The 17,352-nt window shown below is 51.4% G+C and overlaps 1 protein-coding gene across 2 annotated transcripts in view; it reads left to right on the top strand.

The window, feature by feature from the left end:
* Positions 1 to 5,763: 5,763 nt before the first annotated feature.
* Positions 5,764 to 17,352, top strand: part of MFGE8 (milk fat globule EGF and factor V/VIII domain containing) — a 13,816-nt gene continuing 2,227 nt past the window's right edge. Inside the window, exons 1-6 of one of the 2 annotated variants that reach the window (XM_007470513.1) lie at positions 5,764 to 5,886; positions 8,599 to 8,727; positions 9,112 to 9,243; positions 11,454 to 11,635; positions 12,055 to 12,210; positions 12,905 to 13,049. In XM_007470513.1, the coding sequence (XP_007470575.1) occupies positions 5,814 to 5,886; positions 8,599 to 8,727; positions 9,112 to 9,243; positions 11,454 to 11,635; positions 12,055 to 12,210; positions 12,905 to 13,049 (817 nt within the window). In that variant the 5' untranslated portion in view covers positions 5,764 to 5,813. Of the gene's footprint in view, positions 5,887 to 8,598; positions 8,728 to 9,111; positions 9,244 to 11,453; positions 11,636 to 12,054; positions 12,216 to 12,904; positions 13,050 to 17,352 lie in introns of both variants that reach the window. The other variant, XM_007470514.1, reaches the window with a different exon arrangement.

The following is a 17,352-nucleotide window of genomic DNA, read 5'->3' as shown; positions in this document are numbered from 1 at the left end:
TGACATCTGCTAGGACTTGGGAGTTGAGTGCTAAGAGGTTTTGGGGCCAGAGCTACAGAGTAGTAGGTTTGGAGCAAGCAATCAGAAATTTTAAGTCTGCTACTCAGTTCATTGAGAGTTAAATAACAAAACTCAACCAAGTAAATTTTAAATATCTAATTGGCTTTATTGAACGATTCATAAATTGGGCAGCATCCCAGGTAGCAAGTAGAAAGGAGCTCTGCTGAGCTGGAGAAAAGGAAAGATTTTTAAAGGCAGAGAGGGGGCAGAAATTATTAGCAAAAAATGCATTGTTTCAGGCAAGGTTGCCCTCCTAAGGTGAACAGAATATCTCATTAGTGCTGACCAGGTAATTTCAGGTTGGTTAAAGATTACATTCCTGGGGGAGGTTGTAACTGCAATTAGGTTAGGTATTAAGTCTTGGTTTGCTAAAATGAGGCTTTAACACAAGTGATTCCATTTTGGACCTGTTGTCTCATTTTTTTTAACAAGAGGGTTGACTTTTTCTTGGGAGAAATGGCAAAATGAGTGTCTGACAAATTCTCCTGGGGCTGCTGACTTGAAAAGGGGGCAGCAGTAGGAGAAAGAAGACAGGTCAGAGACAAGGAACCCATACCCTTAAAGGGAGGTCCTTTCAGCTGGAGGATGAGAGAGTGTTGCTTGGGGGTGGGGGGGGGGTGAGGTTAGCCCGTGACAAACCCTCCTGGGCCTGTGCTTTACTAACCACCCCTTGACCCTGTCCAACCTGGGGCTCTGGCTTCAACCCTCCCTGGGTTGATTTCCAAGAAAGTACTTGATGTTCTTCCGGAAATGGCCTTGCTCTGGACGGAGGCAAGAGATGGGTTGTCCAGATGTCCGGCTGGCTTTGAGCAGAACCCTATAAAAATAGATCTTTCCAAGGCATTTCTTCCACGTCCTTTCTGCTCTGCAGACCAAATCCCCAACCCCGGTGTGGGTGTATTTCTTTTCCACACGAGATGCTCACTCGTAGAACTGCTCTGGGCCAGCAAGGCAACTTCCTTTCATGCCACTGACCTCCTGGGAAGGAGGAAAGGAAGCAAACTTTGAATGAAGAAAATAAATGTACCTGATTAGCAGCTTGGTAGAGTCACCAGGCAGCTAAGATGGGAAGCTGAGGCTCAAATCCAGGTCCCAGGTCTAAATCTTCTGTAAAACACCCAACTGCCTGTCTCAGAGGAGCAGACAAACCAGGTGGGGAGGCATCAGAGGGCACCACTCAACTGTGCACAGGAGACCATTGGCTGCTCTGAGCTTTGGAGCTTCAGGAGTTCAGAGAAGGGGAAATTACTTAGGGTGGAGGGAGTCACCAGGGAAATTAGTGAGCACAGTTGTCAACAGAAGTCCCAACAGAAGTGAGGAAAATCACATAAAGGAACCTCAGAATTTGGCCCACCCATTTGGTTTCAGAGAGAAAACACTTTTACATTTTTAAACTGAAAGCAGATTTATTCTCCAGCGCTGGCCCCTGGCCCTTGGTCTTTGGCTTAAAGACAAAAGGAGGTTGTTCATTCCCTGGGCTGAGATATTTGCTCATAGATCATGATGTGTGCTTTGAGCATGTGGTCTTGGAAAGGGGGTGTGCATTTGGAGAGTGTGAGGATGGGACTGCTGTGCTATTCTGCTCCAGCCCATGTGATGCTTGCATTCACAGATGCTGGAGAGCAGAAGAGGAGGGGCTGGACCAGGCAAACTCTTCCTTCCTCTCCACCTGGATGGAGTTGGGCAGTGTTGACAAATACGTAATTGTAAACCGGCATCTTAGAGACAGCGTAGACCTCAGAGATCACCTGTCCTCACTGTGCCTCTCAAACACTGTCCCCCTGACACATGCCCTTTGCTTAAATCTCTCCAGTCACAGGGAGCCCACTGCCTACAACACCAATCTGTCTCCCAATGCATACATAGCTGCTGTCATTGGAGAGCGTTTGAGCACTTTCTGGATGCTCCAGGCTCATCTTACATTCTCCCTGTCCTAGAAACAGCCATTTCTCCAAGGAACTCTCATCCCTTTTATTGGCGAATGGTATTGGAGACCAAGGTCTGAGCACTGAGGTGCTCATTGCTACTGGGGTGTCACTGTTTCTAGTCCCTCTCAGCAGACAGAGCTAGGAAATAAACATATGTATTATAACCCTTGTATACACACATATCTATAATAACTTCTGTACCTACCCGTCTGTATCTAGGTTAAGTTAAACACGAAGTCCTACTGGTATCTCTGATTAATGTAGTACCATGTGGATTATTATAGCGTCCTCCCTTGCTTATCTATAACTTCCTTCTCCAACAGTGAGAAGTCTGACTCCTACCATCAACCATCCATTTACTTACTTGTTTAAGCCCCAGCATACATGCGCGTGTTAACCAGAATCCCCATGTAAAACAATTTTAGTGACTTTTTTTGACTTTACTGACTCGGTTTCAGGGATTATGTACAGTTCCGTTTGTCTTTAGCCTTATAGTTTCCAGTCAAAACACTGTTTTCCAAAGTTACTTAGGTCAGTTCCTCTCCACTCCACTTCTCTCCTCATATAACAACAACTCGCACTGACGTTTTGTCATACATTTGCAATAAAGTTAGATTCTTTTGTCACAATCTGGTGCCCCCCAGCATCCCGGTTGCTTTTTAAAAATTTGCATATGTTAAATTTCACTCTTTGTGCTATAGTGTCTATGGATTTGGCAGTTGGGTAGCATCATGTATCTACCATCCTAGTATTATACAGAATATTCCATCACCTAAAAACTCCCCCATACTTCCCCTTTGCGGTTAACCACTCCTGCTTCCCCAAACCCCTGGCAACCACTCATCCATTTTTCATCCCTATAGTTTTACTTTTCCCAGAACGTTATGTGAATGAAATCATATAACATTTAGCTTTTTTGGTCTGTCTTCTCTATCTTAGCAAAATGCGCTTAAGATTCATCCATGTTGTCGTGTGAATCAATATCTCAGTACTTTTTATCTCAGATAACTATTCCATCATATGGTTACACCACAGTTTGCCAATTCACCTATTGAAGGACATCTTGGTTGCTTCCTGTTTTTGATGACCATGAATGAAGTGGCTGTAAACATTTGTGTACAGGTTTTCATGTTGACATATGTTTTAATTCACTTGGGTAAGCATCTAGAGTGTAACTGCTCCTGGGTCATATGGTAAGTCTATATTAAACTTTATAAGAAACCACCAAACTGTCTTCCAGAACGGCTGTACCATCTTGCATCCTCATGGGCAGTGAATGAGCGTTCCTATTGCTTTGCATCATTGTCAGCATTTGGTATGATCAAGTTTTTTTGGATTTTAGCCATTCCAGTAGGTCTGCAGTGATATTAAATGGTTGTTTGCATTTTTATTTTCTTAGTGAAAAATTACATCGAGCATCTCTTCATATGCTTGTTTGCCATCCATTTATCTCCTTTGTCAGTTTAGATTTTTTGCCCATTTAAAAAGCTGGATTGTGTGTTTTCTTATTTTTGAGTTTTAACAGTTCTTTATTCTGGATACATGTTCTTTACAACATATGTGATTTGCAAATGTTTTCTTAGTGTGAGACATGTCTTTAATTCTCTTAACAGTGTTTTCACAGAGCAAACTGTTTACTTTTGATAAAGTCCAATTTATCAAGTTTTCTTTCATGGATCCTGCTTTTGGTATTGCATTTCAAGCTCATCACCCAAACAGAAGTCATGCAGACTTTCTTCTAGAAGTTTTATAGTTTTCCGTTTTAGAGTTAGGTCTATGATCCATTTTGAGTTAAATTTTGTATAAGATGTGAAGTTTAATTTTGTTTTTATTATTTTTTTGGCATATAGACATCTGATTCTTCCAGCACCGTTAATTGAAAGAACCATCCTTTTTCCATTGTATTGCCATGGCACCTTTGTCAAAATTCAGTTGACCATATCGGTGTATACCTTGTGGTCGATTTCTGAGCTCTCTGTTCTGTTCCTTTCTCAGAGCTTTTGCTTCCTCAGATCCTTCTAAGGCTGGCTTCTTATTCAGGGTCAGTGTGAAAATTACCTTTTTAAAGAGGCCTTTCTGGGCCACCCTGTTAAACATGTCCCCCTTTCCTCCTTATTCAAATCACATCATATTGTTGTGTTGTCTTTGCAGCACTAACTAAGACCTGAAATTATCTAGTACTGGGTAAGAAAGTATTCAGGCCAAGGAGATACCATCCCACTGAACTCTAATCACATTTTTGTATTGTTCATTTCCAGTGTAAAAACTACACAAGATTTTTGTACATTAACCTTGTATCCTGTGACCTCGTTCAACTCATTTATTGGTTTTAATAGACTTTTTTTTTTTTTGGTGTGTGGATTCTTTAGATTTTTCTATATATGAGTGTGTCATCTGTGAATAGAGACAGAGATAGTGTTACTTCTTCCTTTCCAACCTCGATGTCTTTTATTTCTACTTCTTGCCTAATTGTCCTGGCTAGAACCTCCATTGCAGTGTTGAATAGAAGGGGTGAGAGCAGATCTCTTTATCTTGTTGCTGATTGTAGGGGAAACATTCAGTCTTTCACCATTAAGCATGATATTAGTTGTGAGTTTTTCACAGATATTCTATATCAGGTGAGAAAACTCCCTTTTACTCCTGGTTTGTTGATTGTTTTATCATGAAGGGGTTTTTTACCAAATGATTTTTCTGTGGCTATTGAGTTGATCATAGGTAGTGATTTTCCTTCTGAATAGTTTTAAGGGCCTCCTGCCAGTAGTTATGTCTGACTCTAGTCCCAACTTAGGTATCAACATACCTGGTGGGGGAGATATCTGGCTGCTCTTTTTTTTTTTTTCCTGTGTCTAGTCTGACTAGAACACTATTATTAAAATTATTATTATTATTTTTTGTAAATATGTAATACCTGCACACGATAAAAAAGAATCATTTAGGAAAAAGTCAACCATGACAAGCAAGTCTCTTCCCACCCTGACACCCTGCTTACCTTCCCCTTTAGCAACTGCTATGCTCATTTCCTGGAATATTGAGGTGCTTTCCTGCTACAAGGGCCGAGGTGAATAGTTGCCCCAGAGACTTTATGGCCTGAAAATCCTCAAGTATTTTCTATGTGGCCCTTTACAGAAAAAGTATGCTGATTCCTTTTTTTTTTTTTTAGTCTCTTACCATTTCAAAGGATGCCACTATGATATACTATGATATCGTTGTGTATGTCATTTTATACGTGTGAGTTTTGGTAGAGTGAATTCCTGTAAGTGGAATTGCTAGGTCTTACTGTCTCAGCATTTATCATTTTCATAGATACTACCACACAGCTCTCTTGATAACTTGAACCAGTTTACATTTTCTCCCTTGAGCCTGTTCCCGTAGCCTCGCACTAACAGTGCGCTAATAATTTGATACTTGCCAGTCTGATAACTGAAACATGGTACTCGTAATTTGCATTTTTCTTATTATGAATAAGGTTTAGCATATTTTCGGAAGCCAACAGTTAAAAAATCAAAAAGCAAAGAACAAACAACTCCTTCTGAGCCCTTTCTAGTCCAGTCGACTCAGGACTCAGGGCCTGGCCACCGCCAACAGCACGCGGGATGCCGGGCGTGGCCGGAGCTGGAGTGGGTGGCCGCGGAGCCCTCGGTTCCCCCCCCATCCCCTCCCAGCCGCGGAGCCCCGCCCTGAGTCCGCCTCTGGCGGGCCTGGGCGGAGCACGTGGCCCAGTGGGAGGTGCTGCGCTGCCTGATTTATTCCCTTCCAGGAGAAGGAGTGAGAACCGCCGGGTCTGAACAGCCCAAGCGCCGGGTCTCGGGCCCGCATCTCCACACCATGCCGTTCCCCCTTGTGCTGGCCGCGCTCTGCGGCGCGCTCCTCTGCGCCTCGGGACTCTTCGCCTTCTCCGGTGAGTCGATCGCGCCGCCCTCTCGCCCTCGCCCCTCCTCTCCGCGCCGCTCGGAAGTTCGCCGCCGCGCCCTCCCTGTTCCACTGTTTACAAACTTGGTCAGAGAGCCGGCGCCGAGCGGAGGGGCGACCTCTCCGGCTGCGCCCGGGAGGGAGGCGGGGATGCTCTCGGCCTCTCCTGCTGTCTCCGCGCCGGAGGGCTTTTGCCGGTGATAGAGGCTTGAGCGCTGGGCGGGGACTCGGGACACTGGGTGACAGCCCAGCCTCCCCCAGGGATGTGGCTTACACAGAACAAAGGAATCCGCTGTGTTGGGCCTCTCTTTTCCCATCTGTAAAATGAGGCCATTGAACTGTGTCTGACTCGCGCGCTCTTTCCACCAGGAAGTTTCTAGGACTCTTGTATTGATAAGTCTTCTCCAGCCAACTTTCCCTGGTAACTCCCTTCCCAGCCCTGGCGGCTGGTCAGTTCACTGGAATTTTATCCTCTGCTTCAAACTAGGTGTCTGGTCAGATAAGCGAAGGGCTGGGGAGTCGGTGGAATGGAAGGGCCTTCCAGCTGGGACCCAAGAGGGGGCGAGGAGCCTGGGGAGGGACTTGGAAAAGGGCTCCCTCCTGAGGTGGCGGCTCCTGACTTCCCCCCTCCCCCTGCAGCCTTGGGCTGCTGCTTTATCTTCCTTGGTCCTCCTCCCCCGCCTAGGACGCATCCTGCTGGCAGCTGGGCCTCCAGCAGGGTGGTCATGGGGATGCCCTATTCGCTTCACAGTGGGCTGAGGAAAGGGTGCCCACGGGGTGGGGGGAGATGGCAAAGACTCTTCAGGCACCCCCTCCATCATTTTCTCATAGAAATAGGATTGGCTGAAGCAAGTTGGGGGTGGGTGGGTGGGTCCCAGATGAGCCCTGGCTGTGCCATCCGGTGCCAGTCTGACCCCCAGGCTTGGAGTGGAAGCCTAAGGCCACTCCAAGCTCCTCTGAGACATGGAGAGCTGGCTGGGTCTTAAAAGTCCCTTGCCACTCCTCTCTGGCCCCAGAGCCTGAGCCCTGGCAAAATGTCCCTGGGGAAATCTCCCAAAGAGGGTAGGACGCTGAAATCCCAAAGGCGGTTTTGTGGAGGGTGACCTGGCTTTGTGGGAAGGGGGAAGTACCACAGCTGCAGTGCGCAGGTGAGTCAGTCAAGGGCCTGCCAGATAGGGGAGACCTTTCCCTTTCCCTTTTGCCCACTCACCTGCTTTGCCCTGGAGCAGTACAGGGAGAGGGCACTTTGGGAGGGGGAGAAAGGGGAGTTGGACCTTGCTTGGTCAGGAGCCCAGGTCTCTGGCCATCCTCAAGCCTCTGCCGTGGCAGTGCCCACCGCCTGTCAGGTCAGGGAGGGGATTAACCTGCTATTTAAAGCCAGTGACTAATAGCTCATTGGGAGCCTCCTTAAGCTCCCGAGGCCCACGCTGAGGTGGAGCTCTGAGGCCTCCATTGCTCATTAACAGTGTTCCCTTCCCTGGAGCCCCCGCCCTGGTCTCTGGGGCTTTGGGATCTCAGGAGGGCCTCCAGCCTGGGATGGCTTGACTCTGCAGTGAGGAAAAAAAGATGTCTCATGTTTTACCCCAAATGACGGGTTTGGGTGTGGGGTCTGAGGCAGCCCTTCTGGGATGCTAAGGTCAGCTAGAAGGTGCTCTGCAGGCCTGGCTGACCTAGCGGGCTGAAGTTCACTCGAGTCAAGGGATTGGGGACAGGTTAACAGTGCACATCTGTCAGCCAGGCCCCCAGCCAGAAGCAGTGATGTCCTCTCTAGCCCTCTTCCCACCTCTATATCCGTTGTCCAGTTTTTCTCAAATCTGTCCTTCTTCCTCACCCCTTCGCCTGATTTCCTGTCTTACCAGGAGGCTTGTGGCAGCCTCCGTGATGCTCTCCTGGTTTCCTACCTCACCTGCTCCCGTCATATTTCCACACAGAGCCAGAGGGATCTTTGTGTAGCTACAGGATGCCTCCCCACCCTGGGCAGTGCATCCACATCTCTGCAGATTGCCTTTGCTTGACATTCTCCATCCCCAGCTAAGAAATGGCTTCCGCACTCCCACCTCATGCTTGCGAATCTCTGACTTTTTTTTCCCTGGTGGACAATGGTGGGGAGACTAAAGGAAGGTTAAGAGCCCTTGTTCTGCAGGATGAAAAGTCTAAACTTGTCATTCTTAAGAGTCCCTACCAGTCTCCCTTTTCAGCGATGTCTTACTGTTCTCCAGCATACCAAGTCCTCTGTGCTTCTGCTTTTCTGAAGAAAGTTCTTTCCTCACTCCCCAGCCCGACACCCTCGCATTCTGACTTTTTTTTTTTTTTTGGCCATGCCACAGGGCATGTGGGATCTTAGTTCCCTGACCAGGGATCGAACCTGTGCCTCCTGCATTGGAAGCACAGAGTCTTAACCACTGGACCGCCAGGGAAATCCCTCCCTCTCTGACTTTTAAACCAGCTCAAATGTCCCCACCTTTGAAACTTCCTGCTCCCTGGCAGAAACCATCCTCCACTGGCCCCTCATGCAGGCTTCTGTCAGAGCTCATGGTCCCTCTTCATTATGTGGTGACTTGTCCGCCTCTTTCCTCTGGTTTCTTGAGGCCTAGACTGCATCTGATCTCTCTGTCTCAGGGGCCCAGGACATACATGGTAGTTGGCCCCCAGATATTTACTCAATGAACGACTTGTTCCTGACTCAGAACTGTTATTGCAGGTGACTTCTGTGACTCCAGCCAGTGCCTGCATGGTGGGACCTGCTTGTTGGACCAGGACAAACAACCCCCCTTCCACTGCCTCTGCCCTGAAGGCTTCACGGGCCTCATATGCAATGAGACTGAGAGAGGTACCCGCCCTGGGACATACCTGCCGCTTCCCACTGGCTCCCAGCTGCAGCACAGGCTGCTAGGCTGAGCTCCTCCTGAAGTGAACACTGGTCCCAGCACCCCTCCTATTGCCCGCCAGCTTTTCCCTGGAAGCTCCCAGGCCACTTGGAAAGCTGGGTGCTTCCTTCACTTGGACTGACTCACCTACCTGTGACCCTTCTTGGCTCCAGGCTGGCCCAGGCCCCATCGGGCAGATTGGGAGGGGGAGGGACGAGATGCTTGGGGGAAGCGGGCAGTGGGTCGAGTTTGGGCGGAGGGTCCTTTTGGGCTTGGCCCATCTGCTTCTGCCTGTCCCCAGCTCCTTCCTGATCATCTGCCCATCTCACCTGCCTCCCTCTCCCCAGGTCCCTGTTTCCCAAATCCCTGCCACAATGATGCCGAATGCCAGGTGATTGACGACTTCCACCGAGGGGATGTCTTCACCCAGTACATCTGCAAGTGCCCTCATGGCTACACAGGCATCCATTGTGAGATCGGTGAGTATCTGGCGGTGCCTGTTCTAGGGGGCAGACCCTGAGCCACAGTCCTGGCAGGCCAGGCAGTGTGCTGGCCTTATTCCTGGGTCAGGGTGCATTGAGGCAGGGGACAGAGCCTTAGTTAGGCCGGGGTGGTGTGGGGGGGAGGGGCGGGGGACCCTTTTGTCCCTCCCCAGGCTTCTTCCTGCCTGGCCCTCTCTCCTGGGACTGCAGGCCAGGCCTGATGTCTCTGCAGGAGAGTGAGGGCTGGTGGTAACCCCAGAGGTCATGGGAGTGTTATTTTATGTCACCATGAACCAGACACACAGCATTAGGGTAAAGTCTTGACATTTTTCTACCAAGAGGGGAAAACCAACAGATTCTTAATCTTTTGGGGCCCAGGAGATTAGTTAATACGGTTTGAGCCTCAGGGTCTGACAGTTCTGGCCCAGGTCTGACCTCTGGCTTCATCACAGAGCTCTGGGAAGAGGGAGAGGCCTGGGCAGGCTGGGTCATCCCCTCACGGTCAGGCGCTCAGAGGCCCTGCGTGTGTAGAGGGGCTGACCCGCCTGGCCTGCTTGGCCATCCACGTGGCCACAGACCGGTGCTGGGCGGGTACCCGGCAGACCTGGCCAGCATTGTCTGTGCATGGCGTCTCCCTCCTGGCCTGGCTGGGGTCCCTCCCACAAACCAGGACTCTTCCTCACCTGCTGTGGGGCGGGCGAGGCCATGTCTAGGTGCAGGGTAGGGGGAGTAGGGGTGGCGGTGCCAGACGTCTGCAGTCTGGTGGCTCTGTCACTGAGCACTGCAGGCAGGGGGCAGGCGGTCCTGCTGTAGGCAGATGTGGGGCTGGGCTCCGGGAGGAGGAGGGAGGGCAGGCCCAGCCTGGTGGGAGCCGGCTCCTGGGGGAGAGCAGATGAAGTGCCTGTGACGCCCTTCATCTTAGAGGAGACAGCCCCACGGGCCTGGGCCCTGGGCCCTGGGTTGAGGCCGATGTATCTGAGATACTGGGTGGAGGAATGTGGGGGGGCGGGGTTGCCAAAGCTGACAGAGCCCTGGGTGGGGCCAGGTGGGCCCACTAATTACGCTGCTGGGAGCCCAGGTAACCCTGGGTGTGCCTGAGTGGGGATTACTCATCTAGCCTCCTTCTGCTTCTCGGCCTGGGGTCTGTCCCAGGCTGGATATGGCAGCACCTGGGGCAGAAGACAGGAGGTGACCACAAAGCTGGAGGAACACCCCCAGAGAGACCTTTGCAGCCCCTCCTTATCTGTTACATGGTGTGTTTCCTTGGAGCCCACCAGGACCCCACAGGCCCAGATAATGTACGTTTGGGGCCCTCTGGGTGTGGGCATGGGGGCTCTGAGAACACAGCAGAGCAGACCTGGCTTCAGGTCTCTGCTCAGCCAGTGGCCGGCTCTGATCTCGGGTGTATGGCCTCCCTTGTGCCTCACTCTCCCTGCGAGAATGTCAGACACCGAGCTTGGCGTGAGCCTGGGATTTTGGAATAAGAGTGGACCTGTCCCGGGTTCTCTGCTTGGGAGCTGAGCCCCAGGCACACAGGCTTGGCCCCCAAGGACCACATTGCTTGGCCAGGGGCAGCTTCCCAGATGGCTGGATCAGGACCAGTAGCTAGAAGGGGCAAAGGGTATGAGGGAGAACAGAATGGCACTCATACCCCATCCAGAAAACTCCTGCCAGTGGGATTCTAGAAACCTCCAGGCAGATGTGCTTCTTGCTTTTTGTGCAGTACGAGTACTGTTCACTCTGCTGTCTGAGGCGTCGCTTCTTCCACAGCCATCCTCCTGGGGGAGCCAGGGACTGGGCTGGGTGCCGTGGTCCTCCTGATGGGGCGGGGGCACGAAGGAAGAGGAGGCCATGCTGCTATTCACTCAGCAGCCCATCCCCCCCTCGAATAATTGCCGCTCCATATCCTGTAAGAACGAGACCACCTCCTGCCGCCTGCTGGGGGACACCAGCTGCCAGTCATGGCAGTACCATGAGTGCCGGCCTGCCCTAGAACCTTCTGGCAGCCCAGGGTCCCAACCCCCAGTGACTCTGCCCGGCCCCTCTCTTCCTCACTGTGCACTTTGTCTTGGTATCTCCTCCTTGGCCTTCATTGTCCCTTCATGGTCTCTGCTCTGGGTCCCTGGCAGAGGCCACACTGTCTTGTTCTTGTGTCCTCTGGGCCCTGCCTGCTCGGGTGGCCCTCTGACTGCCCCCTCCCCCCTCAGTCTGCACCTCGCCGCTGGGCATGGAGACGGGCGCTATCGCCGACTCCCAGATCTCCGCCTCGTCCATGCACTTGGGTTTCATGGGTTTGCAGCGCTGGGCCCCGTATCTGGCCCGCCTGCACCTCACGGGCATTGTCAACGCATGGACATCCAGCAACTACGACAGAAGCCCCTGGATCCAGGTATGGAAGGGACGGCTCAAGGGTGCGTAGCGTGATGGGAATGGACAAGGTGGGATGAGTGCGCCTGCATTTGGGGGTCACCACGGGAGGGTTCATAACCGGGATCCAGGTAGCATGGTGGCAGGTTCCCACGGGTGAAGTTTCTTTAAGTAGAGGGCAGCTTTGGGGGCCTGGAGTGCGTGGGCAGGATGAGGGGGAGTGAACGCTAGGCTGTAGAGGGGCTCTTTGCACTGTACGAGGCCTCTGGAAGCTTGTCCTTGTGTGCTTCCCTGAGCACTGGGCCCAAAGCCTGGAGAGGGCCAGATGAGAAAGCCGCCCTTATTTGTCCTGCTTGCGTTGTTCTCCTTCTGGGCTGCGGGAGTGATGGGGGTGAAAAGAACCTGGGAGATAGGGGTTCTGTCCTTCCTGTCCTGGTCCAGGTGAACCTGATGCGGAAGATGCGGGTGACAGGTGTGGTGACGCAGGGTGCTAGCCGCGCAGGCAGTGCCGAGTACCTGAAGACTTTCAAGGTGGCCTACAGCACCAATGGGCGCAAGTTCCAGTTCATCCAGGGTGCAGGGGAGTCAGGAGATAAGGTGAGGTTTGTCGTGAGCCCTAAAGAAGGGCTGTGGTCAGCAACCCCTGGGGCTCCAGCGCTGTTTGAGGGCCCCCAATGAGGTGAGGGTGCCCTGGGTGATTGGCCATGAGGTGGGTTTTCAGGTGTATCTTGGTTTGAAGAATTTGGGAAACCCAGATTGTGCCCGTGCTCTGTGGTTAAAAGTAATAGCCCCACTTTATAGATAAGAATAGTGAGACTCAAAAAGTTTCAGTGACTTGTTGAGGGTGGCAGTAGTGGTGGATATGGGATGCATTCAGAGCCGCCAGGGATACCATGTACAGTCATACAGGTTGTGTACTGCTCAAGGGTGTCATTACTAAGTCAGCACCATTCACATCATGTTTGTGTACTTCTATCTGTGGGAAAATTGTTATAAAAAAGTCTTTTGAGAAAGGAGTACCTTTTCCTAATTTGCACAGAGGCACCCTATAGATCATAGGTGGCCCTGTGCGAAAGACGGGGGTTTATGCCCAGGCCCCATGGTGACCAAGGAAGATCTGAAAAGGGGAATCTGTGTTGAGGACTGTGAGGTGGCCAGAGGAAGGGCTGAGCCCCTCCTGGTTCTGCTAAGCCCACTTCTGCCTCCGGGCCCAAAGAGGAAGGGGAGACCGCCCCAGGAAGTGGGACTGCCCACACTGACCCACTCATCCAATCTGCCTCTTCTCTCCTAGATATTTAGGGGTAATGTGGACAACAGCGGCCTGAAGGTCAACCTGTTTGAAACCCCTCTGGAGGTGCAGTATGTGAGACTGGTGCCCATAATCTGCCACCGGGGCTGCACCCTTCGCTTTGAGCTCCTTGGCTGTGAGTTGAATGGTGAGTGCTGGAGGCTCTGTAATCCCTGGAGATGGCTTTCCCTGCCCCCTCTTTTCTCAGCCAAGCTGAGCTGAGTAGGGTGGCAGCAAGGCCCAGGAACCTGGGCTCTCACAGGAGATGGCCACAAGAGGGATCACCTGACCATCAGCAGTCCTGCCCAGGTGTTTGCTCTTTGCTGGTTGCTAGAGGAAAAAAGACACCACTTCAATTTTCAAAATATTTTCACTTACTCTGATTGGTTCCTTGAGCTTCTAGAACATGTAGCATTAGTTCTGTTTTGCAGATGTCAGTTCCATGAGGGCAAGGAGTTTGTTTTGTTCACTGCTGCATTCCCAGTGCCTAGAACAGAGCCTGGCTCATAGGCACTCAATAAATATTGATGGATGAGTGAGTGAATGAATGAATGAGAAAAATGAGGCCCAGATAAATTGTTTATCAGGGGCACACAGCTGGTAGGTATTAAAAGTTGGTCTGAATCCCTGGGCTTCTGACACCTACCCATCCACTGTTTCTTCCCCCAAACCTGTAGCCTGCATTCAAGAGAAACATGGGGACTTCTAGGGTCATAGGGCTGGAGGTGGTGCTTTTTTTTTAAAGATTTTTTTTGATGAGGACAATTTTTAAAGTTTTTATTGATTTTGTTACAATATTGCTTCTGTTTTATGTTTTGGTTTTTTGGCTGAGAGGCATATGTGATCTTAGCTCCCTGACCAGGGATCGAACCTGCACCCCCTCGTTGGAAGGTGAAGTCTTAACCACTGGACCTCCAGGGAAGTCCCCTGGGGATGGTGATTCTTTTTTTTTTTTTTTTTGCGGTACGCGGGCCTCTCACTGTTGCGGCCTCTCCTGTTGTGGAGCACAGGCCCTGGACGCGCAGGCTCAGCGGCCATGGCTCACGGGCCCAGCCACTCCGCGGCATGTGGGATCCTCCTGGACCGGGGCACGAACCCGTGTCCCCTGCATTGGCAGGCGGACTCTCAACCACTGCGCCACCAGGGAAGCCCAGGGATAGTGATTCTTGTTGCTCTTTCCAGAGAGATTCTCAGATGGAGGGATGGGGGACCAGAAGGGGATAGGTTTCTGCTGAGTCATAAAAAATCTCACCACTGGAGAGGTCAGGGTGCAGAGGTTGGGCTGAGGGCCTTGTCTCTGCCCAGCTCAGCCCAGCCTTGCCTTCTCTGAGGTCTGGATATTTCCCTCTTTTTGCAGCCACAGTGCCACCTGCTGGCCACCGGCAGAACTGTAGGGCTCACTAGGCAGAGCTGCAGAGCAGAGGTGTTCTCTGTCTTTCTTGTCTTAACCCAAGACCCACCCTCTGCTCCCCCTTCCACCCCCTGTGGCACCTCTTTCTGTTATCCCGTTTTAGTTGCTGCCCAATACCACTCAGAGCTCAGTTCAGTGACTGTCTGGGTTTAGTCTTTTTTTTAAGTATGAACTTGAGCTAGCATATTCTTGCTCCCAGCGTCACTGCTTTTTGAGCCTAATTGTTCTTTTTCTTTTTTTTTAAAAAAATATTTATTTATTTATTTATTTAGGCTGCGCCAGGCCTTAGTTGCGGCATGTGGGATCCTTAGTTGCAGCAAGCATGTGGGATCTAGTTCCCCGACCAGGGACCGAACCCAGGCCCCCTGCATGGGGAGCATGGAGTCTTAACCACTGGACCACCAGGGAAGTCCCCCAAGCCTAACTGTTTTAAGTGGGGAGTTAAAGACTTTGCCTTTTGCTAAAAGGAAATTCAGGTAATTGGTAAAGAACATAGACAGGTCTGGGGCCCCCCACCCTGGGCTCCTCTCCCTGCAGTCCCTCACTACTCACTGTCATAGTCTGAAGCCTTTGGCTAATTGCCAGCCTAGGCCTGTCACAGCCAGTTACCTCCAAGACCAAGAGGGTGAATCTGGCGAGCCGAGGAAGTGAAGTTTTTCTGTCTGCTTCTCTCAAGGACTGGATCATCTCCTTTCCCTTGTAGGCATTCCGGTCACCTGGAGAGAGTGTTGGTGTGTGCCTGTGTGCACATGCGTGGGGCTGAGGTCTGGCATTTCTGGGCATGCCTCGCACCAGGATTCCTCTTCACCAGCAGGCAAGGTGTCCTTGGTGAATTGATTAGTTATTTAACTCAGTAGACATTTATTAAGATATTTATTAAGCTCCTTCTGAGTGCCTGGCTCTAGGGAGCAATATTGGTGAGATCCCTGACCTCATGGAAATTGCATTCTAATGAGGGAGGCTGATGTGAAACAAGGATCAAATAAAAGAAAGGTCAGATAGCAGCAAGAACTATGAAGGAAACATTAGAGGGAGATGTGATGAGGGTGACTTGGGGTGAAGAGAGGGAACGGCATGGGGACTGCTGTGTTGGATGGCGTTTGAGTAGAGGCTTGAATGATGGAGATCAAGCCATGTGAAGAACTTGCAAAGGGCATCCCAGGCAAGGAATTGACACATGCAAAGGCCCTGGGGCATGTGAAGGATAGAAGGGAGGCCAGTGGAGCTGGAACCTAGAGAATGAGGGGTAGCTTGGTGGGTGATGAGGCTGGAGAGGTAGGCAGAGATGGACCAGGCAGGGGCCACATAGACCATTTTAAGGATTCAGGTCTTTATCCTGAGAACAAGGGGCAGCCATTGTGGAGGGAGTGCTAATAGAACACGATTAGAGTTGGGTCTAGAAGAGCTCCCTTAGGCTGTATAGGGAGAATGGGGGCAGAGGGCCACTGTGAGTGAGGGGAGAGACGTGGGAATCTAAGGTGGCTTGGGTCAGGGTGGTGGAGTCAATGGATTGGGCAGATTAGAGCCTTCTACTAAAGTGAGCTTCATGGACCAGCAGGATGAGCATCACCTGGGAGCTTGTAGAAATGCAAACTCCCAGCCCCACCCTTGACTTTCTGAGACAGAATCCTCATATTAACAAGGTCCGCAGGTGATCTGTGAGAAGCACTGCTCTGGTACCTCATTTTATAGATGGGGAGTCTGAGGACCAGAGAGGGGAGGGACTTCCCAGGGTCGCATAGCGAGTGGTGGAGCTGACAGTCCTGCTCTTGGCTTGGTGCCCTGCCCAGGGCATTTTATGTGGAAGGCTGTCTGACATGCCGTAAGTGATGGGGGCATGAACTGCTGGAAGCAGATGATCTGTAGAAGGGTCCACCGTGGGCAAATGATGCCTTGGCGTCCTCTGCAGAGTGTTCCAGCCTTGGGCCGGTCTCATGGCCCCCAGGTCTGGAGCCGTGGGATGAGCCACCTCCCAGCCCAGCAGGCTCTCTTTGTGGGAGCAGGGTGGAGGTTACCTGGTGCACCACCGTCACGAGGAGATGGTACGATTGGTCGGCATCAGCACACTCTGGAGGCAAATGTCTTTAGTGGCAAGGGAGCGAGCGTGTGGGGAGACAGTGAGGTAAAGCACTGGGTACTATAGTCAGCTCCCAGATGGAGCCATGACTTTCCAAGCCCACTCTCCCACTCCTGACTTTGCAAAGGGTCAGGCAGTTGTACAGTGGTGATTCTGCCACGTGTGAGACACGCCCATCGTTCTTTTGGGAGTTTTATCTCCTGCCCATTCCCAACCCTTCTGGCCACCTGCAGGTGCAGAACAGCCAGCACATTCCTGAGTGTTTGGAGCAGGCCTGAGTGAAACCAAGGCCAGCTTCTCAGGTAGCCCTCCCAGGCCTCTCTGACAGCATGCCAGGTAGTGAGTGTGAAGGCCCTCTGGGAGGGGCTGTGGGGCAGGGATACAGGGTTGTTCCTGAGCCCCAGGGATTCTGACTTTTCTGCTTCCACCTGCTAGAGAGCAGGAATATTGTCCTGCTCATCGCTGGGTCACCACCAGGCAGGCCTTCACGGCTCTGGGTTGGTGCAGGAATGGTGGAGATAGTGTCACAGTGTGACATGGTGATTAGGAGTGTGTGTGTGTGTGTGTGTGTGTGTGTGTGTGCGCGCGTGTGTGTGTGTGTGAGACTTGGGCACAATGCTTAATGTCTCTCAGCCTCAGTTTTCTCATCTGTGGAATGGGGTTACTAATATCCTCTTCGTTCCGGTTTTTGTGTGGTAGATTAAATGACTGAAGTCAGCGCTGAGTCAGTGAGATGATTGTTATTAGCACTCTTGATGGTTATCCCAGGACTCAGCGGTGTGAATAGCAGCTGTACTGTAGGAGTGACAGAGGAATTGCTGTGAGTCCAGAGGAGGGAGGGACCACCACCCAAGTGAGGTGGTCAGGGCAGGCTTCTTGGAGGAGGTGTCCCATGAGTCAGGCCTTGAAGGAGGGTGGAGGTGGTGGATCAGGGCCTGCCGTGGTGCAGAGGGAGAAGAGCGG

Source organism: Lipotes vexillifer, unplaced genomic scaffold (genome assembly GCF_000442215.2).
Source record: "Lipotes vexillifer unplaced genomic scaffold, Lipotes_vexillifer_v1.1 scaffold412, whole genome shotgun sequence".
NCBI classification, from domain to species: Eukaryota; Metazoa; Chordata; class Mammalia; order Artiodactyla; family Lipotidae; genus Lipotes; species Lipotes vexillifer.
Note: the sequence above shows the minus strand (reverse complement) of the source record. Positions and strands in the feature narration are given on the sequence as shown.